At 47.1% G+C, this 12,157-nt stretch overlaps 1 protein-coding gene across 1 annotated transcript in view; it reads right to left on the bottom strand.

Moving 5' to 3' along the window:
- Positions 1–427: 427 nt before the first annotated feature.
- Positions 428–12,157, bottom strand: part of LOC110496810 (ephrin type-A receptor 7) — a 255,051-nt gene continuing 243,321 nt past the window's right edge. The window contains exons 12-17 of the mRNA XM_036952654.1: positions 9,196–9,257; positions 8,463–8,666; positions 6,428–6,580; positions 3,519–3,709; positions 3,112–3,300; positions 428–2,968 (exon numbers count right to left, since the gene is read on the bottom strand). Of these exons, the coding sequence (XP_036808549.1) occupies positions 2,854–2,968; positions 3,112–3,300; positions 3,519–3,709; positions 6,428–6,580; positions 8,463–8,666; positions 9,196–9,257 (914 nt within the window). The 3' untranslated portion in view covers positions 428–2,853. The remainder of the gene's footprint in view (positions 2,969–3,111; positions 3,301–3,518; positions 3,710–6,427; positions 6,581–8,462; positions 8,667–9,195; positions 9,258–12,157) is intronic.

The following is a 12,157-nucleotide window of genomic DNA, read 5'->3' as shown; positions in this document are numbered from 1 at the left end:
CAGACCAGACCCAGCTGCTATCGCACTGGTGCCTATGGGAGAGCCACCCCTTAAAACAGACCGGAACTGAGACAATTTTCTTTCAATGGTAAACGGCCTGAGTAAGACATCTTAATGTATCCACCATCTTTGGATGAGCTTCCCCAGAACAAGATTGAGGCCTGGGATTCACTCCTGACCACAATTCCAGGGCTCTTTCTCAACTAAGGCCTGGATTCAATCCGGAGAGTTCTTGCATGAGGTTGTGAACAGAACGTTTGCAGAGAAGAACAAAACAAAAAGGTGAACTGAAAGAGTTTAGTTTTCTGTGAGCTGATTGGCTGCATCATTTCACAAGGGGAATGAATCAGACTTGCATTGGAAGCAAGAACAGATAAATCTAGCTCAAAGCCTGAAGCACCCCAAAAACACAGACAAACGCTTGCTCTTAAGGGAGATAGTTTTTTTTTATAACACATTTCAATATTGCAACAGCCATCTGTCTTTCTAACAGGTAAAAATCATCCAAAAACTAAACAAAGAAAACATGTTTTAATATTCCAAACACACACGTTCATTGGCAACGGCCCTACATTTAAACCATAAAACCCCTACACAGTGAGCAGATATTTTCAACACATGGTTCTTCAAAGAAATTATAAAAATAGATTGCATTTTCAAATACATATTTACAGTATTAAACATTTTGTAATCGTCGAGTAGTAAACAGTGGGGGGGAGGGGGTGGGGGGGGGGGGACAACAACTGAGTTAAGTTGCTAGCGAAAGGTCTATTTTGGTGTCTGCGTATACAGGGGTGGTGAGACTTTCTAGATATGTGCATGTGTGAATCTATAGGGCTGCGTTTACACAGGCAGCCCAATTCTGATCTTTCTCCACTTCTTGGTCTTTCGACCGATCAGATTAGCTCTTTCTACAATAAATGGGCAGAATATCAGAATTGTGCCTTTTGTAAACGCAGCCGAGAAGTATATTTTGGGTTTATATACAGTAATGTTAAGGCAAAACAGCTACAAAGAGAGAGTATGTAGGGAAGAGAGGAGGACATACACTGGTAGTCCTTTCATACCAGATACCTCACTATTACAATAACCCATCTACGAACCAAACGGAACCAATAAAACATCTACTGTGTAGCTAGCTACATGAGTATGATAGAAATCAAATAATTCCCCAAAACGTGTCAACTACGATTAAATGTTACCGTTTTTGTAAAATACATAATACTGACAAATGGAAGGGCTTGTAGATGCAGTGGGGGGTTGTGGGTCCTATGTCAGCTTGAGTTGCTGTCCCCCCCCCCCCCCCCCCCCAAAATAAATAAATAAATAAATGAGATCACTCTTACGACATTCTGAAATACTGCAATACTGTTTCTATAATGCAACACATCGATACCGTACATCCAGCGACACTGGACTCAAAATGTATAAGTCCTATATCAACTACTGGTAATTTGTTAACAGTATCCACATGATTCAATACCCCTGTCTATGAGAAGAAAACAGTCAACATTCTATAGTGTAAGTCCTCTTCATAATACCTTGTTCAGTACAGGACACCATTATTCAGTAACAGAATCCCTCAAACTGTAAAAAACAATACAATATTTCATGATTTACACTGAAACCAGAGGACATGTGCTTGGCAGCATCCTTAAACACAAAATGTAATTGATTATTTATTCAATCAAGTATGTCTATTTTGACCCTCGTAACCTCTTCCCGTCAGGAGGTTGTGTGAGAGTCTGTAAACTGTAAACGCAGAAATAAAAATGAATACATATTATATGCTGTATGTCAGCTTGAGACTTGACCTTTATTCTTAACAGTGCAATATACCCTTGTAGTGAAAATGCTTTTTAGATGGGAGAAATATATTAGCGAGACGCTACATGACACACCACTGACATCCCGGCTAAGGGACATTAGCCATTCCACACAGGGAGAGCAGAGACATTTCATGGAAAAATGTTAGACAAAAATATCAATTGTGTAACAGACGAAATAGGAATGAACAATCAAATACACGTAAATCCATTGTTTTGATTTACACAAATTCCTAGTTGTTTTTAAATCAGTCGTTTTTTCCTGAATGTACGTTTTTTCCAGCCTCATGATTGTTCGGGCCAAGAGAAGACACAGCCTGGGTTCCGCCCACACCGTGGGAACCTGTCACTTGAACACACCCCTGGGATAGGAGGTTTTTAACCACTGAACTGAGACCAGATTTACAATGTCAACTCTGCTCGACAGACAGCACTTTCTCCGTTGGTACCTTATCCCACTGTTCTGAGGCCAGTGGTAGTGGGCCAGCCCTGTTAGATGAACAGTACTTCTCAACCAGGGTGGCTTTAACCTCAGTTTTGAGACCAGTGGTTCAGTAGAGTATCACTTGAGGGGACTGTTCTTCTCCATCAAGGAAATGTTATTACCCCATGTTCTGAGACCAGTGGTAGAGTGCCAGACATTTTAGATGGACTGTACTTCTCCATCAGGGTAGTTTTAAGTCTATTTAACTACTGATCCAGGGCCAGTTGTAAGAGAGGAGATCTAGTTGATTCGGGTCAGCGTGCAGACAGAAGTCATGTGACCTCCGACAGAGTACGCTGATCACATGACTGGAAGATGCCTCCTTCCCAAGGACTTAAGAAAGGGAGGAGGGGCAAGACGGGGGAGAGAGAAGGGGAAAGAGTGGGTGGGTGAAGTGTGGGCGATATCTCTGCCCACCTCACTATCCACTTGATTTCGTCCATCTGAATGAGCGACGGGTCCTTCTATCCATCCGCTCGTCCGTCCGTCTGCACGTGTGTATGTGTGTGTGTGTGTATGTGTGTGTGTGTGTGTGTGTGTAGGTCAGACCTGCACCCCTCTGCCGTGCATCTGGATGACCTGGGCTCTAAGGGTCTGGATGGCAGACAGGATCTGTTTCTGGTGCTCCAGAGAGGTGACGCCTAGACTCAACACGTCTCTGTGAAGGAGACCCACAGCACAAAGACATCCGTTAGACTATACCAACTCGCATTCAGGTGCGCAAGCGCAAAAAGCAAGGCTTACGGAAAACGCACACTTGTTCACGCATCAACGCACACTCGCTCATTCAGAGCCACTCACTGGACTGTCATACGGGCCACAGACTCCAGGTAGCAGTATCCTGCCGCGGTGAAGTTGTCCTTGTAGCGCCCCATGTCCACCGCATCCAACCACTCCCCTACCGAGTTAAACGAGGGGAACGACGGAAGAGTCCGCTCTGCCAGGGAGATGGAGGAGCCCAGAGGGAGGGTTCCTAGCTGAGGGAGGGTTCTACGGATAGAAAGGGAGAGAGAGAGAGTTGTTATCATAAGCGCTAGTATTTCTACTCTGGTATGAAAACTCAGTGTGACGTGGGGAACCTGCTTGGACGACATAAACCATTTCCATGTCAGCCCACGTTGGCCAGCAGAGTCCTGTTACCTGTTAGCCTGTATGTTAACCCATGTTTAGCCCGTGTTAAGCACGGTTTCCAGGGGCCTATGTCCTACCTGCGTGCCAGTGTGGAGGAGCCGATGCCGTCGGGGCTGCGGATGCTCTTGCTGAGAGCCGAGTGGATCTGGCTGAAGGTGGGTCTCTCGGTCCTCTCCTTCTGCCAACAATCCAACATCAGCTGGTGGAGGTGGGGTGGACAGTTCATAGGGGCGGGCAGGCGGAAGCCATCCTCTATCGCTTTGATCACCTAGGACGAGGCGGAGAGAGAAGGCGTGTTAACCTACAGGGAGAAATGTTGATAGTGAACGAGGACTCCGGTGGCTTCAGGAGACATCCGAAACAATATCCCTTTACGCAAGGTTCTCTCAAAGAGCGAACCCATCAAACAGATCGGTCCCCCCTGTAAAGACTGCTCCAAAAACACTTCAAAAACATCATCTCTCAGTTTTAGAACACCGCGCTCCCAAGAAAAAGCTCGACCCGTCAATAAAACAAACAAAAGGTTGAAAATGTTCCTTTGAACCACATTCACCAAAAAACACCTGTCCTCTTCAGTTCCATCCTGACCTAAATTCAACCAAACAGTATTTCTCCATTGGCTAGCATCTTCCATTTCATCAGAGACGAAAAACAAAGGGCATGTTAGAGCAGGCTGTGGGGCTGGGTGAGTTAACGGTGATATTAACTATCCGTTTAGTGCATTAATATCTCAAGCGCTCAGCCAGCTTGGACTTTGACATTTCATTTGGAGAGTTCAGTGCCGTGAACATGGAGGTAGACAAAACGTCTGGATCGTGGTAAACCCTCACGGTTTCTATCCTGGCCGAGGGAGGGTTCATAGTCAGTCATTTCAACATGACACGGTCGTCTAGTTTGCCACTTTATTGTTCAGTGGAACGTTTTCGTAAGGAGTCATTTTAGACGGCATATTTGCACCAACAAGCGGTTGGCTTCAAAGTGAACTTTGTGAACTCTGACGAACCCTCTGTCTACTCTTAATAGTCAGGATGCTGCCTTGGATCAAAGACACTTTGAAATCACATTGTCTCACTTTCCTCTTCAACAAAGTCTCACACAACACTTCCTGTTGTGGTCGTCTGAAGTCATGTTTTCTTCAAAAGTTTTTTTTTTTTTTTTTTTAACTGTCTAGGAAAAGGACAGAGGGGAGGGAGGGAGCAGGGAACAAAAAAAACACCCTCATCGACTTCTCACACAAACAGGTGATGGCAGGGTGCTATCGATTGGACAATCTCCACACCCTCCTAAAATAGCTACACTTTCATTTCCTTAAAAGAGACTGTCGCTTTCTGCCGGGATTTTATGCTTCCTCTAAGAGCGGGGCGCGTGGTGGCACTTTGGGACGGCCACTAGAAAGGGACGTGGTGTCCTTAAGAGAAATAGGATTGGTCACAGAGCTGAAGTGGACTTATGCCAAATAGTCTCTTAGAGAAGCACCTGTGGCTTTCCCTCTTTAATAAGATCTGAGCTATCCCGAGTCAGAGTTCACACCGTTTTAGAGGAGAGAGACACAGACACAGAGACACAGACAGACAAAAAGGGAAGAAGAGAACGTATAAATAGAAAGGAGAAGAGAGAGATGAACAGGTAGGGAAGGTAATCACATAGGGAATGGGGTGAGGGAGGGGACAGAGAGATGAACAGGTAGGGAAGGTAATCACATAGGGAATGGGGTGAGGGAGGGGACAGAGAGATGAACAGGTAGAGAGAAGGTGATCACATAGGGAATGGGGTGAGGGAGGGGACAGACAGATGAACAGGTAGGGAAGGTAATCACACAGGGAATGGGGTGAGGGAGGGGACAGAGAGATGACAGGTAGAGAAGGTAATCACATAGGGAATGGGGTGAGGGAGGGGACAGAGAGATGAACAGGTAGGGAAGGTAATCACATAGGGAATGGGGTGAGGGAGGGGACAGAGAGATGACAGGTAGGGAAGGTAATCACATAGGGAATGGGGTGAGGGAGGGGACAGAGAGGCTGCACATGTGGAGAGCTTGAGACAGACGGGAGACAGAGAGTGAAGGAAGAGAGAGATGGGGGGATGCGAGAGAGAGTGAAGGAAGAGAGATGCGGGGGTGCGAGAGAGAGAGAGTGAAGGAAGAGAGAGGTGGGGGGATGCGAGAGAGAGTGAAGGAAGAGAGAGGTGGGGGGATGCGAGAGAGAGAGAGAGTGAAGGAAGAGAGAGGTGGGGGGATGCGAGAGAGAGAGTGAAGGAAGAGAGGTGGGGGGATGCGAGAGAGAGAGTGAAGGAAGAGAGGTGGGGGGATGCGAGAGAGAGTAAAGGAAGAGAGAGGTGGGGGGATGCGAGAGAGAGAGAGAGAGAGTGAAGGAAGAGAGAGATGGGGGGATGCGAGAGAGAGAGAGTGAAGGAAGAGAGAGATGGGGGTGCGAGAGAGAGAGAGAGTGAAGGAAGAGAGAGATGGGGGGTGCGAGAGAGAGAGAGTGAAGGAAGAGAGAGGTGGGGGGATGCGAGAGAGACAGAGTGAAGGAAGAGAGATGGGGGTGCGAGAGAGAGAGTGTGAAGGAAGAGAGATGGGGGATGCGAGAGAGAGAGAGAGTGAAGGAAGAGAGATGGGGGGATGCAAGAGAGAGAGAGAAGGAAGAGAGAGGTGGGGAGATGCGAGAGAGAGAGAGAAGGAAGAGAGAGGTGGGGAGATGCGAGAGAGAGAGAGAGAGTGAAGAAAGAGAGATGGGGGTGCGAGAGAGAGAGAGTGAAGGAAGAGAGAGATGGGGGGATGCGAGAGAGAGAGAGATTGGGGGATGCGAGAGAGAGAGAGATGGGGGGATGAGAGAGAGAGAGTGAGAGAGTGAGAGAGTGAGAGAGTGTGAGAGTGAGAGAGTGAGAGAGTGTGAGAGTGAGAGAGAGTGAGAGAGTGAGAGAGAGTGAGAGAGAGTGAGAGAGAGAGAGAGATGGGGGATGCAGGAGAGAGAGTCACTCTACTCACGTCCTGGTTGCCCATGTCCCAGTAGGGTCTCTCTCCGTAGGACATGACCTCCCACATGACGATGCCAAAGCTCCAGACGTCAGACGCTGAGCTGTAGCGGTGGTACTGGATGGCCTCTGGGGCCGTCCACAACACCACACTCTTCCCCCCATGCTGAGAGAGACAGAGAGCGAGAGATGTTCAAATCCACACTTGACATCTTGTATGAACACGCTTCATGTTAGCCTGCCTCGTCACAGCACAGCATTGTGTTAGGGTCTACTTTTAAACATCCTACTGCACTTTGCATCCATATACTGCCTCAAAAAAGAACACTAAACAGAACATCTAATCTAATCAACCACTGTCATCCCAGAGAGAGTGAAAACAGTGAGAGAGCGAGAAAGAGAAACCACAGGGAAACCCGGATTCGTTTTAGAAACTATTGTAAGTCGGTCTGCACTGCACACATCAGTTTCAACACAGAGAGGAAATACAAAGAACAAATGCAATTAAACGCGAACTTCTCCCACCGGCTTCAATGCGCTTCTATAAAATACTGAACTGTCATTTTAATGTAGGATTTTTATAGCATATTCTATAAGATAGGATTTTTATATTTATTAGGCGTAATATATTTAATAGGAGAAAATATCAGCTAGTTCTCTCAGCAGTGTGGTCTACTAAAATCGCTGAAGCTGGAGACTCATATCTCCCTCACTAACTTTAAGCACCAGCTGTCAGAGCAGCTCACAGATCATTGCACCTGTACACAGCCCATCTGTAAATAGCCCATCCAACTACCTCATCCACATACTGTTTTTAAAATAATATATATATTTAGCTCCTTTGCACCCCAGTATCTCTACTTGCACATTCATCTTCTGCACATCTATCATTCCAGTGTTGAATTGCTAAATTGTAATTATATCACCACTATGGCCTATTTATTGCCTTACCTCCCTTATCTAACCTAATTTTCACACACTGTACATAGACTTTTTTTACTGTATGTTTGTTTATTCCATGTCTAACTCTGTTGTTTGTTTGTGTCAAACTGCTTTGCTTTATCTTGGCCAGGTCGCAGTTGTAAATGAGAACTTGTTCTCAACTAGCCTACCTGGTTAAATAAAGGTGAAATAAATAAAAACATGGGTAAAGACTAAACAAGACAGTAAATCTAGTACCCATCACAGTGAGTAGTCTCACCAGTGGTGAAGATGGCCTCTACGGGTAAAGACTAAACAAGACAGTAGATCTAGTACCCATCACAGTGAGTAGTCTCACCAGTGGTGAAGATGGCCTCTACGGGTAAAGACTAAACAAGACAGTAAATCTAGTACCCATCACAGTGAGTAGTCTCACCAGTGGTGAAGATGGCCTCTACGGGTAAAGACTAAACAAGACAGTAAATCTAGTACCCATCACAGTGAGTAGTCTCACCAGTGGTGAAGATGGCCTCTACGGGTAAAGACTAAACAAGACAGTAGATCTAGTACCCATCACAGTGAGTAGTCTCACCAGTGGTGAAGATGGCCTCTACGGGTAAAGACTAAACAAGACAGTAAATCTAGTACCCATCACAGTGAGTAGTCTCACCAGTGGTGAAGATGGCCTCTACGGGTAAAGACTAAACAAGACAGTAAATCTAGTACCCATCACAGTGAGTAGTCTCACCAGTGGTGAAGATGGCCTCTACGGGTAAAGACTAAACAAGACAGTAAATCTAGTACCCATCACAGTGAGTAGTCTCACCAGTGGTGAAGATGGCCTCTATGGGTAAAGACTAAACAAGACAGTAAATCTAGTACCCATCACAGTGAGTAGTCTCACCAGTGGTGAAGATGGCCTCTACGGGTAAAGACTAAACAAGACAGTAAATCTAGTACCCATCACAGTGAGTAGTCTCACCAGTCTGGTGTAGATGGCCTCTATGGGTAAAGAGTAAAGACTATAGGTAGTAAGTAATATAATAGGACAAAAAAGTAATATACAGTAGTAGTTTATTTTTATTGTATAATTAGCTATTATATGTAATATCTGTGAGTAGTCTCACCATTGCGCTGTAGATGGCCTCCATCTTGTCCTCTTGGAGGGGTCTGAAGCCAGACACCTTGCAGCCCAGGCTTGCGTTGACCAGTACCTTGTGGGCGGCCAGGCGGCGGTGGACGAAGCCCATCTCTGTCAGGTACTTCATCCCAGAGGCCACGCCCCCCAGCATGTCCATCAACTGGAGCACAGAGAGCTGGCCCTCGTGCTTCTGGAGAGGGGGAGGGAGGGAGTGGGTTAGGACCATAGAGATGCAATATAATTAGCGTTGTTTTCCCAAAGTTCCAATTATTTCCAGAAATTCTGGTCCCAGGTTTCTGGATGTCCTGTTTTTCCCCTCCTTATTCCGGGAATTTCTGGAAAACCTGGGAATTTTGGGAAAGTGCCCAGAATTTGGCAACCCTAAATATAACACTGATATATTTAATGGGAGGTGGGTTGGGACCAACAATATCAGGCCCATTTGAAATTGTAACTTGGGACCTCTGGTGTGTCGAAATACATTTCAGTGCAATGGAGAACAAACTCAGTTATGAAGGATTGAATAACATGATGTGTTTTACTGTTAGTCATATGGCTTATAAACCCAATGATACACCATATGCCTAGGGATTTATTTCATACCAACATCTTATGTAACGTTTGGAAACTAGACCAGGAGTCATGGTGAGGTAAACACTGTTTTCTAAGAGCACAAAAAAAGACATGCGCACACACACCGTATGCACACACACACTTACCCTGAGGAAGGAGTCCAGGGACCCATTGGACATGCTCTCCAACACAATCATCATGGTGTTACCTACACACACACACACACACACACACACACACACATCAGTGTAGTCCAGTTGGCTCAGGGGCAGCAGTGGTTATGTACCGCCATCCTTCACCTTTTTGACCAGGTCTCTCTTGAAAAAGAAATGTTTCCTCAATGAGGAAAAAAACCCTGCATAAATAAAGGTTAAAAAACTGTGATCTGGAGGAGCAGAATGACCACGAGAGGGGGGAAGAGAGAGAGCGAGAGAAGACAGAAACACGAGAGGGGGAGAGAGAGAGAAAAGACAGAAACACGAGGGGAAAGAAGACAGAAACACGAGAGTGGGAGAGAGAGAGAGAGGACAGAAACACGAGAGGGAAAGAAGACAAAAACATGAGAGTGGGAGAGAGAGTTAGAGAGAAGACAGAAACACGAGGGGGAAAGAAGACAGAAACACGAGGGGGAAAGAAGACAGAAACACGAGAGTGGGAGAGAGAGAGAGAGAGAGAGAGAGAGAGGAGGACAGAAACACGAGGGGGAAAGAAGACTGAAACACGAGGGGGAAAGAAGACAGAAACACGAGGGGGGGGAGAGAGAGAGAGAGAAGACAGAAACACGAGGGGGAAAGAAGACAGAAACACGAGAGTGGGAGAGAGAGAGAGAGAGAGAGAGAGAGAGAGAGAGAGAGAGAGAGAGAGAGAGAGAGAGAGAGAGAGAGAAGACAGAAACACGAGGGGGAAAGAAGACAGAAACACGAGAGTGGGAGAGAGAGAGAGAGAGAGAGAGAGAGAGAGAGAAGACAGAAACACGAGGGGGAAAGAAGACAGAAATACGAGAGTGAGAGAGAGAGAGAAGACAGAAACGCGAGGGGGAAAGAAGACAGAAATACGAGAGTGAGAGAGAGAGAGAAGACAGAAACGCGAGGGGGAAAGAAGACAGAAATACGAGAGGGGGAGAGAGAGAGAGAGAGAGAGAGAGAGAGAGAGAGAGAGAGAGAGAGAGAGAGAAGACAGAAACACGAGGGGGAAAGAAGACAGAAATACGAGAGTGAGAGAGAGAGAGAAGACAGAAACGCGAGGGGGAAAGAAGACAGAAATACGAGAGTGAGAGAGAGAGAGAAGACAGAAATGCGAGGGGGAAAGAAGACAGAAATACGAGAGGGGGAAAGAGAGCGAGAGAGAAGACAGAAACACGAGAGTGGGAGAGAGAGAGAGAGAGAGAGAGAGAAGACAAACACGAGAGGGGGAAAGAAGACAGAAATACGAGAGGGGGAAAGAGAGCGAGAGAGAAGACAGAAACGCGAGGGGGAAAGAAGACAGAAATACGAGAGGGGGAAAGAGAGCGAGAGAGAAGACAAACACGAGAGTGGGAGAGAGAGAGAGAGAGAGAGAGAGAAGACAAACAGGAGAGGGGGAAAGAAGACAGAAATACGAGAGTGGGAGAGAGAGAGAGAGAGAGAAGACAAACACGAGAGGGGGAAAGAGAGAGAAGACAGAAACGCGAGGGGGAAAGAAGACAGAAACACGAGAGGGGGAAAGAGAGCGAGAGAGAAGACAGAAACACGAGAGTGGGAGAGAGAGAGAGAGAGAGAGAGAGAAGACAAACACGAGAGGGGGAAAGAGAGAGAGAAGACAGAAACACGAGAGGGGAAAGAGTGAGAGAGAAGACAGAAACACGAGAGGGGGAAAGAGAGAGAGAGAGAGAAGACAAACACGAGAGGGGGAAAGAGAGTGTGAGAGAAGACAGAAACACGAGAGGGAAAGAGAGAGAAAGAGAGAGAAAGAGAGAGAAGACAAACACGAGAGGGGGAAAGAGAGAGAAAGAGAAGACAAACACGAGAGGGGGAAAGAGAGAGAAAAGACAAACACGAAAGAGAGAAAGAGAGAGAGAAGACAGAAACACGAGAGGGGGAAAGAGAGAAAGAGCGAGAGAAGACAAACACAAGAGGGGGAAAGAGAGAGAGAACAGAAACACAAGAAAAACATGAGCTTTTATTGAGTGGTGGAATAAGGAGGGTGAGATGGTGAGCGAGTAGTCAGGAGAAAGGGATAGAAAGGGAGCGAGTAGTCAGGAGAAAGGGAGAGAAGGGGAGCGAGTAGTCAGGAGAAAGGGAGAGAAGGGGAGCGAGTAGTCAGGAGAAAGGGAGAGAAGGGGAGCGAGTAGTCAGGAGAAAGGGAGAGAAGGGGAGCGAGTAGTCAGGAGAAAGGGAGAGAAGGGGAGCGAGTAGTCAGGAGAAAGGGAGAGAAGGGGAGCGAGTAGTCAGGAGAAAGGGAGAGAAGGGGAGCGAGTAGTCAGGAGAAAGGGAGAGAAGGGGAGCGAGTAGTCAGGAGAAAGGGAGTGAAGGGGAGCGAGTAGTCAGGAGAAAGGGAGTGAAGGGGAGCGAGGAGTCAGGAGAAAGGGAGAGAAGGGGAGCGAGGAGTCAGGAGAAATAAAGGGAGAGAAGGGGAGCGAGTAGTCAGGAGAAAGAAAGGGAGAGAAGGGGAGCGAGTAGTTAGGAGAAAGGGAGTGAAGGGGAGCGAGTGGTTAGGAGAAAGGGAGAGAAGGGGAGCGAGTAGTTAGGAGAAAGGGAGAGAAGGGGAGCGAGTGCTTAGGAGAAAGGGAGAGAAGGGGAGCGAGTAGTCAGGAGAAAGGGAGAGAAGGGGAGCGAGGAGTCAGGAGAAAGGGAGAGAAGGGGAGCGAGGTGTCAGGAGAAATAAAGGGAGAGAAGGGGAGCGAGTAGTCAGGAGAAAGAAAGGGAGAGAAGGGGAGCGAGTAGTTAGGAGAAAGGGAGTGAAGGGGAGCGAGTAGTTAGGAGAAAGGGAGAGAAGGGGAGCAGTGGTTAGGAGAAAGGGAGAGAAGGGGAGCGAGTAGTTAGGAGAAAGGGAGAGAAGGGGAGCGAGTGGTTAGGAGAAAGGGAGAGAAGGGGAGCGAGCAGTCAGGAGAAAGGGAGAGAAGGGGAGCGA

The sequence above is a fragment of the Oncorhynchus mykiss genome, chromosome 18 (genome assembly GCF_013265735.2).
Source record: "Oncorhynchus mykiss isolate Arlee chromosome 18, USDA_OmykA_1.1, whole genome shotgun sequence".
NCBI classification, from domain to species: domain Eukaryota; kingdom Metazoa; phylum Chordata; class Actinopteri; order Salmoniformes; family Salmonidae; genus Oncorhynchus; species Oncorhynchus mykiss.
This window is presented reverse-complemented; position numbering and strand designations above follow the sequence as displayed.